Source organism: Ischnura elegans, chromosome 6 (genome assembly GCF_921293095.1).
Source record: "Ischnura elegans chromosome 6, ioIscEleg1.1, whole genome shotgun sequence".
Taxonomy (NCBI): Eukaryota; Metazoa; Arthropoda; class Insecta; order Odonata; family Coenagrionidae; genus Ischnura; species Ischnura elegans.
In genome coordinates, this window is record NC_060251.1 from 25,433,715 (window position 1) to 25,455,539 (window position 21,825).

Consider the following 21,825-nt stretch of genomic DNA (forward strand, 5'->3'; position numbering starts at 1 on the left):
GCAATCCCCTTTTCCATATTTCGGCATTTCCTTTCTTTGGTTACTAAAACCTGCTGGCACCATCTTTCTGCCAATCAGAATGCATGTCCACTAACACCAATTGTAACACCACATTTGGTTTATAATGAAACAGCGGCGCCGACTCCATGGACTCGAGAGGGCCCGAGCCCCCTCAAAGTTTCGTTAGGGGGGGCGGAGCCCCCTCAATAATTCAAGATAATAATTAAGTTATATTATGCTTGTTGAAATCACAAAAATATATTGGTATTTTTTATTTCCCATGTTTGACGATAGTTACCTTTTAAAATACATTCAACAATGTGCTAAAACAAATAATTATAAGACAGTAAGCAGGTTAACTGAAAACAAGTGGTGTGAATTATGATAGTGTTACGGTGCTGCGACACACTTTGAATATAAACTCTTCCCGGGGCAAGACCCCCGATACGGGCCCCCCCAATATTTTTTATAAGTCGGCGCCCCTGTAATGAAATAACAGTTGTAAATACGGAATGGGATGGATTAAGCAATGGAGAAAGGGATGGCGGAATAATGGTATGATTCAGAAAATAATGGGTCCAACGATCACATTTAAGGTCCCTGAAAATCTGTTGCTGGAGCTATCAATCTGAGGGATGGAAAAAATGATTGCGTGATTCAGGATTAAGAATAAAATCTATGCTTCATGAAAATAAGATATGTACTTCTATGGGGAAAAGAAAAAAACAGTAATTTACAGAAAAAAATGCATTTTATTTGATTCATGGCCACATAAATGCACTTTCCGAACAAACTTATCACTAAATCACCAAATTATAATGATAAGCCTACAAAAAAATTAGTTCTGTGACAAACTCACCTAATTGCCCGTGAAGATTGCATCCCCAACTAAAAACTTGACCCCATTCATTCACGCAGACACTATGAGTAGCTCCAGCTGATATCACAGTTATTTTGTGGTCTGAAAGAGCTGTCACCTGTTCTGCTCAAAAGAAAAGGATATGATCATTTCACATGAAAAATTTAAAAAAAAAAAGAAAAAATTCACAGTAATACAATTCCGTATGTAATATTAACTTTTTTTCTAACCCAACTATGCAAGAATTCAAATGAGCAATTTCTTTTTTGAGTACCTCTCCGACTTCTTCCTCTGAGGTGCAACTAAAAAAAATCTACAAGGAAGAGAAACTTGGAGAAACCTGCACACTTACCCTCAACCCTAGTTATAAAATTGAAAAGTAAATACATGGCAATGCCATAATGCAATCTTCTATTGAAGATATGAAATTGTTGGTATAATTTTAAAAGGCTAAAACATAAACGAAAAGAACAGAGCCGGATGCCACAGACCTGTAAAGTCTAAACCAACCGATTAAAAAAAAAATCCAGAGAGTATGACAGTGAAAAATTACTATTTGTTCAAGTGGTTAAAAAGAAATTGCAGAATGACCAATGCATTCATATGGTTCATGCAAATAAGCAACTGCCTTTGGATTCTTGCTTTGGAGAGGAAGCAAAAGATTTGTTACATTCCTTGTTAGGAAAATACCCATTTTAAATTAGCAATGTCACAGAAATGCTGCAAGGATTTCTTCATTATTTTCTTTATTTAGGCAACCTTTTCATGTAGCCTCCCACCAGAACCAAAGCATATACCTAAAATTTTATTAGATATTTTCATAAACAACTAATTATTGCAGAAAACCCTCTCTGTAGCACTATTACAATCTAAAAAGTTAAAAACAATTTAGCTCAAGCATTGAGAACCCACACTTTTCATAGGTCTTTTCATAGGTTTCTGAGACAGGACACTAGTACGTATTAGCACTATGTACATATTAATGACTATGTAGGTCTAATTTGGTGCAACACCGAGGAGAGAAGGGTAAAAACTCAGGGTCTGGGGACCCAATGTTGGTTAGAGGGCTGAATGTAGATTATGATTATGGATGTTCACATATCAGGACTCTGCACCAGAGCCCAAAATTATCCTTCCTGGCCCAGGATCTTACACATGTTCATTTTCAACTGAGAAACATGTGCATTTCAACTCAAAACTTAACAACTCAAATATTCATTCCTGAGTAAACAAACTGACAGTCTGAAAACATGATGGTTATTCATTTACCAAAATAAATCCTCCAAATTTTGGACAGCATCGCAATGGCATTCGAAATTTAAAGAAAAATTACATGCAATCAAGCAGTAAGTTGCATCTTAGGGAAGATGTATGGTGCAAGTTTCAAAGTAGAAAAAATAAAATTTAGAAGATGGAGTAAAATATTTTGGGGAATTTCAAAAATGCATACTGTACACCTTTGGCAGGTTTTATTGCTTTAGGAAGGGGAGATGGATGCTCCGAAGTTACATCATGATTTTTGACACGATAAAAGTGTCACACACAACACAAAAACAAGTGTTTGGGATAGCATACAAGTCATGCGGTCACAACTTTGCAATAAAGAACAACAGAGGTGATTTTATGGACATGTCACGATATACCACAGCATAACTGGATAGAAGAATGATTAACGAATAGAAATAAATAGGAAGGGATGCACAGCTAAAAAAAATGGAAATGCCTCCTTTACCTGGTCTTTTTCGGGGTCCATCATGCCCTAGCTGGCCATAATCATTACTGCCACAAGTGAACACCTCTCCACTGTCTGTGACCATCACAGTATGATTTTCTCCACATGACACTGTAAAAAGTAAACACCTTAAGTAAATGAAATAACAAAAAAAGAGAGCAAGACAAAAATGGGCACTTGAACACGGATTTGACAAACTGAAAACTCAAAAGTTATGTTTTTTTAAGAAATTACTTTAATGGCGCAAGTAAAAAGATTCATTTGAATAATGGTTGCACTTCAGAATAGCAGTCTACACTCTTAATGATATAGATTTGCCTAAATTAGGGACATAAACCCAACTGTCAGATTGACTCTTAATGACGCAATATCTGAGCTACTGACAAAGACGACCTTTTGAGCTTTCAAAGAATATAAAAGCATCCTTAAACATCTTAATACACAAGAATGAGCTACAATAAGGATCAACTTACATTCCACTTTAACATTATACTCGTACTCATAAGGGTCTTAGTGCTTACCATGACTGACATTAGCTGCCTCTCTGAAGTTAAGCACTCTTGGAGTTAAAATATGTTCTTCTTCGATGCCTCCAAGGCCTAGCTCGCCATTAACCGTATTTCCCCAACAAAACATTCCGTAATTCGGGCTACGACTGCGATGGAAGAACCTGCAATTCATTATCGGGTATCTGTATTAGAACACTGAACAGCAATTTTCCACCTTAAGTACAAAAAAGGGATACTAACGATGTTATACAAGCATACTTAATTTAATTTTTACCCCATTATTTCACAACCTATGTCCATAAATTCTGTTTTTGCGATCAATGGACATAAAAACCACGGACCTATTGCAAATTTATAGCATTCTACAACATTATCGTGCACCCCGAGTGTTTACAATTAATTCCAAAGCACAAAAATACAATGAATAATCATTAATCACAAAAGTAGGTTAGATGAATTACCGTGGAAGAGGGTAAACTTGGAGGATTTCTCGATGATCTAGTCGTTTTAAGGTGATCAATAAAATAAAATATCATTTTATATAAAATTTAAACAATTTTCGCGTCCCAGGCAATGATTACTGTCCCGCAATAATTTTCAAAACATGATACACGTTGTGCTCCCACAGACTTTTTGAGGAATAATCGAAATGCGGACAGACGAATAACGTATTGGATTTATAGCCGCCTAATACAAATTAAAATTTACGTACACTTTTATGAAGTTAGCCTTCGTCGCCACATTTACAGTCTCAAATCTCTTCTTGCCCACATGCGTAAATTTTTAGACAAAGGCATATCATGATAACAGAATATAGTGAATAAAACCGTCGGTGAGCATATTTTGAGAGTTCAGCATTTAACGCGGTAACAAATACATATTTGATGCAGTAAGCGAACCGTCGGCAGCATTAAAGAAAGATTACTCTCAAATTCTGTCGAAAAAAAGATATTAACTGTATTAAATATATGTCCACTTTCACTTCAATGCAGACAAAAAAATCTTTCTCGACCAAGCAAAAATAGCTATTTTAATAATCCTATCCTATATTTTCTAGTTTTCAGTCCTCTTCGCCGAAATAGGCAAATAGAAATTTGTGGTCACCTTTTCCATAGCGTATTGGAGCTAATTTTATGCGGAGCAGGAAGACACATTTTCGATTTCTACAATGACAGGCAAGTGCTTGATTGCTGTAGTGTGTGTTCGTGTTTATGAAATAAAAAAACAAAAATCTGCAAGCAAATAACAACAACCTTGCCAACCTTACAGCGACATAAGACGATCGTATTTTCAGTTCAAGAGATGAAATTATTTGAAAAATAGGTAATAAAAATGGAATGCGAAAATGAAATTTATGTCCACATTTAAATGTCAAAATTTTACATCTTTCTATTTTTTTATATATTTTTTATGTATTTTAACCTCCTTGTTCAAAGAAAGCTAGATAGATACTCATTCAAGGACATAACCCATTCAATTATATGAACCTTTCCCTTAATTTTGCATGTATTATTACAATTAAAAGTGAGATATCACCATAATATGAGCGTTTTTTACTGCAAGGAACCGATGGCATCGCAATGAAAACTTTTTACTGCCTTCGTTTTCCGGATGGATTTTTCTGTAAGAAAAAGAAGGCAATTCGTTTACCGTTTATTGTCAATACAATCACAGTAAAATGACTTTCCTAGCCCGCAAACTCTTCCTCTTCCCAATAATCTATTTTAATTGAATGTAAATTTGAGTTATTTCGTCGTTTTTCGCGCTTTTATGTGATCCGAAATTAATTTCTTTGTCCGAAGAGTTCCAATTACTCGACTGTCACGATATCTATGTGTGTCCAACATGCTCACATTGAAATATGACAAATTACTCACTTTATCGAAAAAAACACAAAATATTTCATTTTCACTGCAATTAATATTGACACCACAGAATTCTGTCCACTTGAGAGGCTGTTGTAGCTGATAATACACGGGAAACTAATTGTAAGCCCTTGAGATCTTAATCAAAATTTTAAGTCACACAGATATCTGGAAAAGTGGGGAAGAACTAGAGAACATCCACTGATTAAATGGGAACTGGCATGATAAGATGATAATGAATTTGGAAAACTATGAAAATGGAGAAGTGAAGATGGAGCAAAGAAAGACAGATGCACCGCTGTGCGAATGAGAGAGACAGATGAACCGCTGTCTATAACGAACTAACGTCACAATCTCATGTATTGCCAAATTTGGTGTCTTAGAATAGAGATAAAGAGGCGTCCATTGATTATATGAGATGATCGTAGCCATTATTTGACCTCCCCCTTCATTGTGAGATTTAGGTTTAAACCCAGCCTTCCCGCAATTTTTCACTGCGTTTTGCGGACAAAAATAACGTGATATTTGCTCAGAACCACTTCTCTGAGAGAGTCGGCGAGATTTGCCCCAAACCGTTACTTCCATTCCTAAACGCCCCTCGTAATTAAACGGAATATAATCATTCGTGTTTGAAATTTTAATGCAAGATGGTTTATTTATGGAAGAGCAGCGAATGACGGACTATTTGGGAAGGGAAAGGAAAACAATGAGTCTTCGAAGCAATGCAGGAATAAGTGACTTTGTACGCAGTCACGCGCACGGATGCGAAGTTAAATGCACCAACGGAAGAAGTTAAACACGAAAAAATATTTGACTTAGCCGGGATTCGAACCCAGATCTCCCGATTGCCGGTAAGGAAACCACCCTTGCGGGTGACTCGGGAGATCCAGGTTCGAATCCCGGCTAAGTCAAATATTTTTTCATGGTGAACTTCATTCGTTGGTGTATTTAATGAGCCTTCACTTTAACCGAAGATGGTTACGGAAAAAAACTCGAAAAACTTTTAAATTGACCGAGGGGGCAGTCAGGTCAGGAGGGGAAGGTTTGAGGGGTTGGAGGTGTAAAATCCCCATAGCCTTCCTTCTATTGATATTTGTGATCCCTTCCCTCTCTCAACTGTTTTCTGGCTTTGCTACTGGAGTGGATTGACTAATAACTTCAGGGTAATTTTTAGAGGCTAAGGTGAGAATGAAAAATGATATTAAGAAAACAAATGGTACATTTAGCAATAGGGTAGTTTCCTTCATCAAAGAAAACGAAAGGCATTGATTGCGATTCGTTACCCACCATTAGTGTATTCATAATATACAATTTATTTGATTTCATAATTCCCAGCTTAGACGAATGGCAATTTTAACTGCATTTGAAAAAGGCCAGATTGGCGCCCATGCGATGCCACTCCACGTGACGTCACAGGGACCAAGTTTCTATACGAGTAAGTAGGAGTTTTACATCGTCTGAGATGACCAATGCATGCATGAGGCACAGAGCTCACGGAAACATGTCTTAATAATCACCTATTAAAACTGCCTAAGGTCGGAAAGTTTCCTTCGTTTGATAAGGTATTAATAATCCTAATTTAAGCCAAGCGCTACCTGCTAGCAGGGTACTCTTCTACCTGTTAGCAGCCAGCATCGCAGCGGCGCACAATATCCTCGCTCCAAGGTCACCTCACAAGGCGGAAGCGAGAACCAGAATGATGTCACACGGGTTTTTTCCCAGCATTCATATTTAGCCGTCGCGTTTTCGCGCGCTTGAAAATTTTCACTTTTCATTTAATCGCGAAAAATAGATATCGTCATATAAAAATCTAAAAACGTGAAATACGTACTCCAGGAGTAATAATCTTTCGATTAAGGCAATAAAAATATAATAGGAAACCACCGTATTGACGCAGCGCAAAAGCTCCAAAGAATACTAGGCTCAGAATAACCGTGGCATGGTCAGAGATGAACTATCTCCCATTTCAGGAATGAACAGAGAATTTTCAAGGAGGATATTGTAAACAGCTATATGACCTTTTTCCAAGTATTTTAAAAACAAAATAATTTACTATCGGTCACGCGTACGAGTGCAAGGATATAAACACCAGAGGAGGAAATTCGCTGCTAAAAATGTTTTCACTTGTCCGGACCTCGAACCTGGACCTCCCGATTTGCTTGATTTTGTGAAAGAAGGAAGCATACCTGACCGAAAATCGGAAGATCCAGGTCCCAATCTCGGTCAAGTAAAATAAAATTTAAGCAGGGAATTTTCACCTTAGGTGTTTTTTTACGATCACTATATATGCCATTTTTCTCCGTTGATACTCAAGGCTGGTGGTAAGGTGGTGGGAGAGGGGAGGCTAAGTCCATTTGCACTGTGTTTTGCGAAAAAAAATACGTGGTATTTGCTGAGACGTCCCAACTCCGAGAGGAAGGGTGAGATTCGGCAAGAACCCTTCCTTTCCTAATCGCCTCACTTAAATAATATGATTACTCATATTTGAAACTTTCCTCCAATTTTTGGCCTCATTTCATATTAGGTATAACGGCTTCAGGAAAACTTGCATATTTAAAGGTTAGACGATTTTGAATTTTTGGCTAATATAGTATTGTAACACCTACGCCCTGAATTCTCCATATTTTCCGGACCCTCCGTTTCCTGGAAGCGTGTATGCATTATCCTAGGGACTGCCCTTCACTCAAAAGCCGCTCCCAGGAGGATACGCTCATAAAATGAGAGTTAAATAAAATCCGTTGTGACTGAAGATGCAAAAACTCCCTGAATAAATAGCCCAAAGTTATAGAGTGAATCATATGACGATTAAAATACACAGGGGCTATGACACCAGGCCCCTTGTGAGCTATCCCGCCCACAAAAATTTCAAGCTCAGCTCGGAGCTAGTTCTATAAATACTTTGACTCCAAAGGACTTAAACCTTTTGAGAAAGGCCGGTAGCTTTTGAAAAAAAATGCCGACGATGGCATATCTGAATGTCGAGGGAACTTAATGCGACAAACGCAGCAGATAAGAAACTTAACACTTTTCGAGAATGTTAGTACTGAAATATGAAATACATCGAAAAAAACCTTTTACTTTCATTAATACAAGATAAAACCAAAAACTTTTTCCTCGAGATTTTCGTAGAAATTTGAGCGGTAACAGATTTAAAAAAATGATTAGGTAACGACAAAATTATTAACGTTAAAAAATAATAAAGACTGGTACTCCCTTCATTAAAAATTAGACCACTTACTAGGATAAAGTCATACAGTGTATCCTTCCAGGCCCAAAGTTTCATGTCCCTGGTGGAAGGTATTACGACAATGTATGTATAGATTGTATTACGACAATACAGTACATAATAGTCTTGGCAGAATTACATAAATACTAAATAAAATTATACAGGCATACATACCATTTTGATCGAATCTTAAATATGTATCAATAATATACTCATAGTAAAAACATGATTTCTTAATGAGTATGAATGCAATTTTTATTTTTTTATATTAAGCACTACAGATATAGGTACAGCAGTAAGCTTTAAGCACCTTACAGGATATTCCGAGAAATGGTTAGGGTGCCATGGTGGACCCTATGAGGATAATCTCTTGAGGACCAGGACCAAGTTCAGAGACTTGTGCGCCCGGTCACTTCAGGAGGGCTAGGAATTATGAAGTAAAAAGGGTAATAGGTTTTTCTACGCCGCTTAGGTTTTTCGATGATTTCGCACTCTGAAGGCCGTTTTACACGGGGCAAGTTCTTGCAAAATCTGACGTGTGTACGAAGGCGCTGTCAAAATTGCGTCGTGTAAAGCGGTAACTTGCTAGAACGCATGAGAGAATGCGTGGACGTGAGATGGCAAAATACCCCGTTCTAATTTCGTTCATGCATTCGCGCAATTCCACGCCATTTTAGAAATTAATGCAGTTCTAACCTACGCAATTCCGTGCCCCATGTAAAACGGCCTTAAAATCGAACGAAACGCGTCGTACCTGGTGAAAATCAGTGGAGATTTACAAAGATTGTATATCTTTATTCCATCAAAATATGCACAAAGTGGCTAAGAAAATTAAGCTTCTCCGGGATAGCCCGGCCCCTCCTGTATGTAGTTTCCTTGGACGCTTCAAATTTAAACGAGGAATGCACCACCAAAATTTGTTCGGAAAGCCAGAACCCCTAGCACAAAGGAGAACCATTAATCGCTCTCCAACATCAACGATATGTCATTCAGCGTACATGTACTTCCTTCCCCCAACGTGACCTCGACTCCAGCTCGTGGAGTCGGCAGTCTTCTTCTCTGTGAAACGCGTCGTACCTAGTAAAAATCAGTGGAGAATTACAAAGATTGTATATCTTTATTCCATCAAAATATGCCCAAAGTGGCTAAGAAAATTAAGCTTCTCAGGGATAGCCCGGCCCCTCCTGTACGAAGTTTCCTTGGACGCTCCCAATGTAAACGAGGAATGCACCACCAAAATTTGTTCGGAAAGCCAGAACCCGTACCACAAAGGAGCAGTGGCGCAGCGAGGTGGGGTTTTGGGGGTTAACACCCCCCCCCCCCAGAGCTCAGAGAATTTTTTAAGTTTAATCCATTTAACTTATTTCTATCAGTATTGCTTATAGAATAGTGTAAGGATTTATCAAATATCCATCAGAAGGCCGTAAAACTCGCCATTTTGAACCATTATTCTTAAAATTTTCTAAAGGAGGGCCCTCGCAACTCCTGCTTACCCTGGTGGGTATTCAATACCCCCACACCCCTAAGTATTATTTGTGCCTAAAACCCCCTCTAGCCTTAATTCTTCGCTGCGCCCTGCAAAGGAGAACCATCAATCGCTCGCCAGCATCAACGATATGTCATTCAGCTTATACATGTACTTCCTTCCCCCAACGTGACCTCGACTTGGACTCGTGGAGTCGGCAGTCGTCTTCTCTGTCCCTTTTCTCCTTTTTTCCACGCGAGAAATTCCCTCGTTACGCAACCTGGCCGAGAACCACATACACACAGACAACCACAGAAAAACACCTCTCGCTCTTTTTTCCCAACAAACCAATTCCTCGAGCTTCCATGGCGAAGACCGCATCCCATCAACCCCCTCCATTCACCCCCCGCGACCCGACCCTCCAATCTCCAGACTTCACCCTTTGGCTTTTGATCTGCTTCGAGAGAAAGAGGTCCGGCATCGAACGTCCGGCGATGCAGCATATGCACTCCAACCAGTCGAGAAGGCAGAGCAGACGAGTGAAAAGGATCGCAATTGGAAGAATGACGTACAAGGTGAGTGCCATTCAATTGTTTCGTCCGAAAAAAGAGATCTTTCGATCATTTTCGCATAAATTAGTTTGTATCTAATGAAAGAGACACAAACTAGGTACATTACTATTATTCAGTGATTCAATCCGAAGGTTGGATAGTTAGGTGCGGGTAGAGGTAACCCCGGACTAGGCCACGGGCGTGTGAACTTCGCAATTTTTAAGATGGGGAAGCCACTTCCTGAGCCACGTGTCACTTTTCGAGGATTTAGATATGGAGTGTCCGAAGACTTCACCCAGGATTTGAACTCGGGATCTCTCGATTAGCAGCCAACTGCGCTACTAACTAGGCTACCGATGGCTAGAAATAAGTTTTTCTTTCCGGAGATGCTGTGCTCAGAGGGGCGCTGAGAAAGAGGAAAATTCTAATAATATAATTTAATTCAATACTTTTTCGAGCACTAAGAATAATTTGTGGCGTCACTTTAACTTTATTAACGTATTTTTACTTAAATTACAACTTAAGACGGATTAACTCAAGCTGAGGTACGATGTTAATTGCCGGAGTTTAATATTTATTATGTTTACAATACGGATTACTCGCTTATTACTTTCTAGAGAATGTCGATTTTATTCCATTTCCGTAATCGTGATAACCGAAGAGAATATCGTAGGGTATCTTTAGCGCGCTCCGTGAAGGCAGGCTTTCCGTTTTCCCGCCATGAAACCCAACAGCAATCGACTATATTTGTCTCACAATTTTAATAGTTTATATCGCATTATGAGTTCCAGTGTCGGCCAAATTGGTTTAACGTCACCTGGAAATTGTCTCCTCAAAAATTAATTGGAAAGATCAAATCCTAATAGTTCAGAAGGTCCGGTCAGTAATTCCATTTAACTATGTGGTTTTTTATTCAGTTCATTGTAATACTAGTTCCAGACTTTGGTAACAGCTCTAAACAGATAGTTACTCATTATGCATAGGACGATTAGGTGCCTGTGTTTAATATTTATTATGATTTTTATGCAATGATTAGCAGCCGAATGTAAGTCTTGGTCACCTTGCCTATTCTCATGAGATGGCTTACTAATTTCCAAATAACATTATCTTCCAGGTTTAGTTAGTGGTGTCTCAGGCTGCCCCTATGTAGGTTCAATATTCTCCCATCTTAAACCCTCCGAACTTATCCTAACCCTGTAGTATTCGTCATGCGCCTACATCACTAACCCTAAATCCGTATCTTCCAAAAGTCCAGACCCTCGCGATGGGTAGAAGAAAAATGTCCGTAGTCTTATATATAAGGTGCACCCGACTTCTGGGGCGTGCCTGCCGGCAGGCCGGAATACTTTCAATTCCAGTGCTGTTTTATCGTAGATTGTCCATCGGGGCTGGTCCACGCTCTCCCATTCATTCTTAATTATGAATCAGTAGCTGGATAACGAGATTTTCAAATACCACCCAAATTGATTGCCTTGAGATGATGTATCTCTCGCGCTCAACTAGTCGTATTTTGTCTTTTTTTCCTGGCGCATTACTCGTTTAAACCTTACGCTACCATTCCGAACTGTTCAGAATATATATGTAGCTGACCCTTGCCAACGTTTGCCTGTTGACTCGTAGTTTTCCGCGGCGCGGCGTTGATTTGCCGATGTCTCCATGGTTTCTGGATTTCATCGCGTAGAGTTTGTTGATGACGGCAGTTTCGCCAGTATTCCAACCGGCGTCCTCAGATCGAGTGCTCAAATCCCACGCGGTGAAAGCCTATTATCTGCGAAGACATCAACGTTTAAGTGTATCTAAAGTCTGAAAATTTTGCCCAAGCATATTTTTATAGATAAGATTTCCTTGCTTGATGTACACGTAAAGGTTAACGATGGTCTTCTATACTTGCCCTGAATATATGAAGATGATAGTACTTTTTACACAGATAATACGTCAGGAAAATAGAATAAATACAGCTATTCGAGCAGGAGTGATGTGCCTTCTTCAGTGGGTTATCTAACACATTGAGAAGTGCGATACTCGAAAAACAATTGCAGCGATTGATCCTTTATTTTTGTGAATAAACATTTTACATAACTATACATCTCTAAAAATACTTATTAAACATAGATTATATGAAGATATGTTTCGAGTTGTTTTCTAACGATATAAGACCGACGTCAAGCATCATAACATTAATTTAAACACTAAGTAAATGAGTGGAAAGTGAAGGATTAAGTGCCGGAGGTCACATTGTTTTCATACGAAGATAGAAGACCTATATTTTCAGCCAATACGTGATGCCTTCTTTTGTCATCTAAAACTGCAAGGAACCATGTTGAAAAGCGACAAGACTCTCTCTCAGTGAGAGTTTTTGTTTTGTATTTTCCTTCTAAAAAAAGTAGGACCCCTGATTAGGAACAACTGGTTGAAATAAAAAGTAGGTCCCTCAAAAGTCGAGTCAGTTCAAACAGCTGGTACATATAGTTTATTTAAAACACTTTTCTTGAAATTTTCCGAAGATGGACTATCCGAATGGAGATGAAATCCTCTCTAATCCTGGCTATTGACAGATCTAGGGGCGCAGCTAGGAATTAAGGCTGGGGGGGGGGGGCTTAGGTGCAACTAATACCGGGGTGTGTGGGGGTATGGAATACCCACCAGGATAAGTGGTAGGTACGAGATTAATAAATTGCGGAATTTTCAGATAAATGGTTCAAAATGGTGAGTTTTACGACTTTCTGAGGGATATTTTTATTAATCTTACACTATTCTATTAGTAATATCAATCCAATTAAGTAAAATGGATTAAACTTTAAAAAATTTCTGAGCTCTGGGGGGGGGGGTTTATCCCCCAAATATCGCAGCGCCAGTGGACAGATCAACTCATACTACTCTTAAAATAGTGTTGATGGTTGTGTAAATTCATTGAGAACCAGTTTCGGCCACTTTACTCTCGATATCCAGTATTTTAAGTAGGCATTCGGGTATTAATTACTTAGGAAACTTTTACTGAAAGCTAATTAGCAGGTTACCTTATTTTATATCATGTTCATTGACTGATATGCGTAACATGTAGCTACATTCATTTTCATTTTTAGCGTTGATGGATCACATTCGATGCTTTATTATTTATTAAATTTCAAACAATAATTTAGCATCAAATACATATTTTCTTTTGACTGCGCATTTGAGGAGGAACATCTGGAACAATTGATCTGATGTATCGTGCCGCTTTGTTGCGGATCTTGCCGCCGTTATTCTAACCTGCTCTTCCGTTGACATAAAGTTGAAAATATCGCGTTTCAAATCTATCAGAAATGATGAAACAATCGAGTCAGAAGGTGTCATACACGAACATCAACGTCGAATGTTTTCTTCTTGGCTATTTACGCTTTTCTATTATCAGTTAAAGATTTGTCCCATCTTATTCATTTCATCCATCAAGCAAATTCTCTGGCCGACACTACGAAGATTCAAGAAATTAGATCACGCCTACGTCCCTTAAATATTCTCTTAATATTAGTACATGTTGCTTAATGTTTATACATATCACTAAGCGAACAGGATATTCAATTATTTTTTTATGAACTCTGTCTAGCTGTACGACCTTTATATAACCTGTTTTTAATTCACTTTTGGCATAAGCATATTAACAACGGAGGAACGTGGTGGTTTATATCTTGGCTACTAAGGGGTCTCCGGTTCAATACTAAGTGAAGCCTTCGGACACCTCCGAAAAAAACCTCTGGAAGAACGAGGTGGGGACATAAAATGAAATGTCAACTTGAAGTAAACCCTGTAGGTATGCCTGTGGCTTAGTTGAAGGTAAGATCTACCTTCACCAATCCGCCGGCCTCGGTGGCGGCAAAGTCCTCGCATACCAAATAAGAGGTCGTGGGTTAGAGTCCCGCCAGGGTAGGTTGACCCCATATAGGACATATTTTTTCGTGCACGTGTAATTGTTATCTTGTTAAAAACACCGATTTAAAAGGCCAATAAGCGCTGCTATCAGTGGTATGGGAATGATTAAATAAAATATTAAGGATTGAAGCACTGAGTGAGACAGTCAAACTAGTATGTAGTAATAAGGTGATGTTCTTGCGATTTATTTTTGTCCTGATTTCGTGACGCACAGGCCAAAAAGGTTGAGCAGCCAAATAAGGGCGCCGAATCGATAGATTTGGTTGAATTTCGCTTCTCTTCTCAGTAATTCAGGATAGCGTGACTAAGGAGGAGCTTCCCGAGGAGCTACATCCTTTAACCCGCATCACAATGTTTACTCGCTTGAGTTTGAAACACTTGAATTTTGGACGTGCGTCAACAAAGCAGGCGTAGTGAAAATCACAAACAGTCGTGGAAAAAAATACCCAGGCATTGAATCAAAATCGGAGTCTTTGATCCTTCAGTTCAAAGCGCACGCCCGTACCCTGCCTAGGTTTTTCAGAGGTCAATGCGATAGTTTTATTTTCTTATTTATATTCACCGCCCCGAAAACATCGCATTCAAGGCCTTTACAAATGGAGACTGACGAATAACAACATTGGACTATCAATAACACCCACCCTCAATAAGGGCAACGTACCCAGGAGAGACTCGAGCCCGCGATATTTCAGTTTCGCAGTCAAGGACGACAATACGTTTGGGATTTAATACCTAGAGGTTGGCGGCTAATCCTGAATGGTACGATACGTTTTTTATATATGCATGCGTTTTGTGATTCCGGCAATGACAAAACAAATTATTGACCTTGGACACCATAATTTTCCGTAATGTCGACAATCATTAAGAGTAATTTTCATTTTGGCCTTGCAAAAATGTGTGGCCCTTAAGTTTAAGAGTTTAATCTCGGTAACTTAGAGATCGATTGCGAAAAAATAAACATGAAACGAAAGGCAATTTATTTCTACGTTCGCCGACTGTTTACGTACACGGTGTCTACAGTGTATTAACATTTTCTATAAGTATTAAATGAAAAAATGAGTTTTCTTACATAATAATTTGTAGCATGTATAATTACTAGACATTTCTAGTTTGGGATATACATTAATAATAATACGTCCCTTCATCACATTGAATCTACCTATGGATAGATAATTTCTTGGAAAAAGTTTACGCGTGGCTACCATTTATCGGACTCAAAAGACCGCGGCTTTTTACGAACGAAGTCAGGAAAAGAATTGTAATTGCTTCACTAAATTTCTAATGACACGAAGGAAATTTAGTGAAGAATTTCCTTTCACTTCCAGACTACTTTATTCTAAACTGATTGATCGGTCGATAATGCTATCATTTTGAAGGTCGCCAAGGATTTGGTTTCTATTATGAAAAGTGTTAAAATTAGTTTAAAACCCATTACTTAGTACCATTTTTTTCAAAAATTCCCCCCCCCCCCCTCCGGTTTTGGACCCCACCGGATGAAATTCCTGGCTACGCCACTGAATGATTTTGATTCATTAAACCATCATCTGGTTCTGGAAGATGTTTTGCACGTCGTACTCGCTAATAAAGTTTACAATTCAGGTTTACAGTTTAACAAAATTCTTATAAATGATGAAAAGGGAGAAAGGAAAAAGTCGCAGACTTCCAAAAAAAAACATTCACTTTCATTTAGGTTCACAGAGCAAAATACAAATACCAACTATTTCACGAGTCATTGATTGTGACCCTTGCCCTCTGAATGAAGTCATTTCTCGAGAATGCCAACTTCATTGGATTTTGTAATCATGATAACCGAAGAGGATGTCCAAGGGTATCTTTAGCTTGGCATTATGAAAGCAGGACTTCTGCTTTCCCACCGTCCATCTCAGGAGCAATCGCTAATCTTTTTCTCGCACTTTTAATAGTTTCTATCGTATTACGAGTTCGAGTAACGGTAAGATTTGTTAAACTTCAGCTGGTAATAATATCCTCCAAAATTTTTTGAGAACGATGTAATCCTAATAGTTCAAAAAATTCTATCAGTGATTTCATCCAACTATTTTATTTATGTATTTATTTCCAGTACCCCATAAACAGCACATTTACGGCCTTTACAATGGGGAATGAACAATTAACAATGAAGAACATTCACACACTCCCATGCCCTGGATAAGGATAACTTACTCAGGCGGGACTCGAACCCGCGACCTTCGGTTTGGCAGGCGAGGACTTCATACCCTGCCGCCTCCGAGGCTGGCGGCGGCGGAGGGCAAGGGTCACAATCAATGACTTGTGAACTATCTTGTTTCATTGATGAGTTTATTGTTATTTGAACTTTCCACGGAACACGTGAAGAACCGCAGTTTCAACTCCGTTACTTTTTAACGGTTGGGTATAATATTAGCTTCAAATTTTTACCAATTGAGGAGTAGGTTTCAGCATAAATCGTAAATTCAAATCGTTTTCGCACCGACCTGCCTTGCCTTCGATATGCAGCGAACATGGCTTCCGGTGCAGAAAGAATTGATTCGTGAAATAGAAAGAAAAGCCGCCCGATTCGTCAAAAACTGCCGAGGGCCTACAGAAACCACCACGTACGAGCGCTCGTAGTTGTTAAACGAATGACGAAGTAGGCTGGAAGCCGCTAGAGGCTCGGAGGCTGCACGCTAGGCTTGGATTCCTTGAGAAATTTAGAATGTACATCTTTCAGAGTGACAAATAGAACATTATATTAGAAACCGACTACATTTCCAGGTCCGATAGAAACGATAAATTAAGGAAGATATTTTGCCGAGCGAATAGATATGGGAATTTTATCCCCCCGAACTGAAATGACTTCAATAAATGAGAACTTCTTTAGCGCATTTACTTTTTATTTTTAAACGGCTGGTGTCCTAAAAAGTCTATTGAGGCAGTAGGTAATATAAGTAGATGTAGATGAATCATGAATTGGAGGGAAAACCGGGAAGATTTCGTCCCAATGCCTTCCTAAATTTTCATAGGACTGATTGAGTAAATTTAAACACACTAAAACTGCTAAAACATAAAATATTCCAAATTAGGTTAATATTATCGGTGTAAATATGCCACATTGTCAGCGCGAACTTTCCATTTAATTATAATCTAAGGTCGTCGCTTTCGGAGCGAGAGAACGAGGAGAAAGAGAAAGATGATTCAACCTCTAAAAGTAGGCTGGTTACCCTATCTTTGCCAGAGTATTCACGGGAAAAATACTCGTAGGAGTCGATTCTTCTCGATTGGATTCCGCTTTAAAAAATTTCCGGGCAAGTAGAATAGACTTGTCAAAAATTTTAACTCAGTATAATCTCGAAGGTAATTTTTTTACATTCTAGATGCAGGACTGTTTTAGTATAAAGATACACACTAAAACATAAAAGATTCCACATTAGTTAAATATCATCATCATCATATGACAACAATCCTAAGATTGGTTTAACGCAGCTCTGCATTCCTCTCTCGTATCCAGTGGCGCCGACTCCATGGGGCTTGAGGGGGCCTGAGCCCCCCCAAAAATTCGTTATGGGGGGTGAAGCAAAAATGTGTAAGGCTTTATGATTATCTCTTGAGTGTCTAGTTGTCGAGAATCGAGTTTTCAGGTTCCTAATGTTGATCAGATGGCATCTAAAATGCTTTAAAAAACTTTAAAACTCACTCTTTATAAAATTTCCCGGGAAAGGCCCCCGGATTGGCCCCCCCCAATATTTTTTATAAGCCGGCACCCCTGCTCGTATCCTACAGCCTTTTCATTGCGACGTATTTCTTTTCTTTCACATCCTTCTTAACCTGAGCTTTGTCACTCATTCGGGTCATCCCTTGCCTTTCTTCCCTTCCACATGTCCATCTACGATTGTTATCATCAGCCTTTCATGCCTCACAAAAGGGCCAACTAAGTTGTCCCGCCTTCTCTTCAAGGTTTTTAGAAGACATATCTTTTCTTCCACTCCTCTTAGCAATTTCTCTTTACTTGCATGGTCGATCCATTTTATCTTCATCATTCTTCGGTAGCACCGCATTTCGAATGCTCCCACTCTGGACTTTTTAATGCACAAACCTCGCTCCCTTAGCTGCAACTGCTCCCCAACACGCTCCATTTGTAGCACCTGATGCAAGGGCGTACCCAAGATTATAAGTAAGGAGGGGGCAAGCCATGGTCTAGGGGGTGGGCAAGCCAAGTTGTGACATTTGAAAAAATAGTTTTATTTTAGTTACATATCTTATACTAATGCATATCATTTTTCGTGGGTTTAAAGAAAATTTGTTGAATACTTTGATTTCAATTCAGTACAGATTTTTCTGAAAGACTTCTGCGATTTTTGCTTCTATGGGGGGCAGCTGCCCCTCGCTGGGTACGCCCATGAAGTCTAGGAGGGGGGGGGAAGCCGCCCCCCTTATCTCGCTGAGTACGCCAATGATCTGATGAATTGTTTCCTTATTTCTATGTCTACTTCTATGACACACTGCGAATCAAAGGATAACACAATCCAAAGTGATAAGACGAGAATTCATCGAAGATTGCGCTCCTATTGCTGTAACTTATGTGGACGGTGAATTTCAGAAATGGCCCGGATATTAGAAGACTTTCCTCCCACTCTTCTTAGCACTTCCTTATTACTGACTCAGTCGATCCGTTTTATCTTCATCATTCTTCGGTACTTAGCACCACATTTCGGACGCATTCACCCTCGAATTCTCTCCACCTGTCAACGCCTCGCTTCCTTCGAGAAACATATTTAATACGTTGCCTCTGATGAATGTATGATTTAAAACTTTCCCGGCGAACAGAATAAATACACTTTTCTCGGATTTTCGCGCTGGTAGTTGCATTGATGATTGTTGTAATAAGCCAAACCGACTATCTATTCGCGATATGTTTAATGTATGAGTTGGTTAGAAGCCAAGGGGTACAAGTGATTTTTTTCTCAACAGAGTAAGGTAAAGTTAATTGTTAGAATAAACACGCAAAAACCTGGTTGCCAAAGGAAACGAGTGAGTCTCTGTTCTGTGCTGACATCGAGTGGAAAATCAAATGCACTGCTAAGTATCTAATTGATCTCGTTTGCCTTCTATACCTAATTTCTGTACCTAACTCTGCAAAGAAAAGAGAAATCACTTGTACCCCTTGGCTTCCAATCCACTCATATATAAAACAAAGGTCGAGAAGTAGGAAACAATATTAAAATAACAATAATAGGCATTCGTAGAGCATACTTTGATATCCGGGTACTTACGGCGTCGGAGATGGGTTTTCTCGCGCTAAAACAATACGCCAGCAGGTGACCACAAGACGCTTTTCTCCGTAACATGCTTGTTCTTGACTCAGTACCTCACACTTCGGAACAGGAAAGCTAACCAACAAAATATTGGTGCGTCGAAGCCGAGAATCGCTGACGGTGTTTCCGCGGACGTTCTTGATAAGACCAAAATAAAATGTGAAGATAAACCTAGCGAAAAAAAGGGTTCGGGATAAGCTTTCGACAAGAAAGACCGAGAAGAATTTACTCAGTATTCTCACTCTTCTGTACATATAACAGATACAACGAAGCATATCATGCAATGTCCAACAGGAAACTTCTTGGAAGTATAGACGATGAGTGAATATGGACTAAGTTTCATTGAATGGTTTAATGAAGCAATCCTCGCGTCAGCTGGTCATTTGCCGTGCTAGGGGAATAACGCTTCCATTCAACTAAATGCATGGCATACGTTTCGGTAACGATACATGACCTGCATTGGTGCAGGGCAATTCAACGAAGTCTTGCGAATGTGACGAACCCATTTCGTGCAAAAATCGGGAAAAGTCGTTGCACTCGAAGTCGGAGGCCCCTGTTCAAATCGATGACGTTGGCGAGATACATATCCAATTATCTCCTGTCTACTGTCGTTTACCAATGAAAAACATATGAGGGGGTGAGAGTCCAAGGGGTACAAGTGATTTATTTATAAACAGAGTTAGGTACAGAAATCGATAAAATAAATATAAAAAAATTTGGAGACCAAAGGATATGAGTGAGTCTCTGTTCCGTGCTGACTTTGAATGTAAAATCAAATTCACTACTAAATATAGTTTGTCCAGTAAATCTAGTCTGTTTTCTTTACCTAATTTCTGTTTCTAACTCTATTTAGAAAAATATATCAATTGTACCCATTGGCTTCTTACCCCGTCATATACATTCCACTTCTTTATACTTATGTACTTTATATGTAGAATGGTATTGAGATATACATTTGTCGGGAATCTATAACTCATCTCAACCAATCAGCCTGTAGGCCCTTCCTTTTCCACTTCCCCTCCTTGATTTTGCTATTTTAACATTTTGTTATGTCAATTGCTCACCTGATGACGTCGACTGTGCCACGAAACCATGGTCGAGACGTAAGCCATTCCGCGGAAGTTTGAGAAAGTTAATGAAAATAACTAAGCAAATCGCTCATTTTTAATCTGACGCAATCGAGCTAAGCTGAACGCACTAACTCTAAAAATACGCATTTTGAAAAATCTCAGGTGAGACAAGAGTAGGGGTTGGGGTCAAGCCAAATCTCAAGACATTTCACCAAAGCGAGAGAGGGCGAAAAAAAAAAGCCGCAATCTCCTCATGTAATTAATGGACGTCCCCTAACGAGATGAAAAAAATGTCAGGAGAGTGCATCTCATTGTAGGATAATTAATCCAACGATTTGATCTTTGAAATTTTCTCTTTCATAGAAAAATCTTCCAAAATCGTTGGTATAACAAATAATGGTTTTGCTAATAGTGGGCCCTGTCGTCTTTCATGGCGGCTTGGTTATTTCCCTATCCTACCCTTCCATCCCTACCCTGGAGGCGTTGACGGGCTCCTATCGCGGCGGCGCACAGTGTACTGAAATCGAAAAAAGCTGAACAAAACCTCAAAAACGATTTTTTTGAGTACGGAAATTGAAACTAAGCACAGTTATTGTATATACATTATTGCATTTTTTACGCAAGCTGATTTTCATAGGTTACTTTTTTAAACAAATTACTTGGCCTCAAAGTTGAACAAATTTCGCAAAAATTGCCCGCAGTGAATTTTTCAAAATTCAGCATGTTAAAATTAATGCCACACCTTCTGTCGTTATTCAACAGCAAAAAAATGTACAATATTATTAAGCGGTTAATAATTGTTAATTCTTGTCCACTTTCATGACTCAGTTGCAGTATTTGTGGCCGATACGATACAAAATGGCGGACCCTGTTTTTCGTCCAAATTTTGTGTTCATGTAGGATTATAAAAAAAGGATCACCGAGTTACTTCGAGATATTTACACTACACATACAGCAAAGCCTGTCGAGTGTGATACCTAAAGGAGAATTGCGGCGCCTCCATCCTTTTCCCTTCCCATTCCACTCCCCTCCCCGGGTGCGTGGGCTTATCAGTTGATGTAGGCACTGGGTTTCGGTGCGTTTTAATCTAGTAGGGACCCCCCTTGGGTTCTCATTATCTGCAGGATAATTACCGCTTATTTGTAATCGTTTCCTCTCCGACATCGGTTCTTTTCCTTTTCTGGTTTCCGCAGTCATCCTCCATCTTCCTCGAGTGATGTCTGTCTTCTTAGCGATTCGCTTTGATTCCCCAGTCGGTGCAAGCAAGCCACAGCACAGGTAACACGGCGACAGCGGTCCGGTCCTTGCTTTTGGAATGCTGCCAACGAATGTTTTTTTCGCCTACCAGACCGTG

General features: G+C 39.2%; 2 protein-coding genes across 7 annotated transcripts in view; one reads left to right on the plus strand and one right to left on the minus strand.

The window, feature by feature from the left end:
- The window catches only part of LOC124160201 (probable E3 ubiquitin-protein ligase HERC4), a 56,087-nt gene extending 34,353 nt beyond the window's left edge, over nt 1–21,734 (minus strand). Inside the window, exons 1-5 of one of the 4 annotated variants that reach the window (XM_046535985.1) lie at nt 4,205–4,313; nt 3,813–4,034; nt 3,113–3,261; nt 2,592–2,702; nt 860–982 (exon numbers count right to left, since the gene is read on the minus strand). In XM_046535985.1, the coding sequence (XP_046391941.1) occupies nt 860–982; nt 2,592–2,702; nt 3,113–3,227 (349 nt within the window). In that variant the 5' untranslated portion in view covers nt 3,228–3,261; nt 3,813–4,034; nt 4,205–4,313. Of the gene's footprint in view, nt 1–859; nt 983–2,591; nt 2,703–3,112; nt 3,262–3,561; nt 3,777–3,812; nt 4,035–4,204; nt 4,314–19,359; nt 19,452–21,604 lie in introns of those variants that run through there. The other 3 variants (XM_046535983.1, XM_046535982.1, XM_046535984.1) reach the window with 3 other exon arrangements.
- The window catches only part of LOC124160202 (lipid storage droplets surface-binding protein 2-like), a 38,924-nt gene continuing 27,105 nt past the window's right edge, over nt 10,007–21,825 (plus strand). For all 3 annotated transcript variants that reach the window (XM_046535986.1, XM_046535988.1, XM_046535987.1), the window contains exon 1: nt 10,007–10,231. In XM_046535986.1, the coding sequence (XP_046391942.1) occupies nt 10,022–10,231 (210 nt within the window). In that variant the 5' untranslated portion in view covers nt 10,007–10,021. The remainder of the gene's footprint in view (nt 10,232–21,825) is intronic.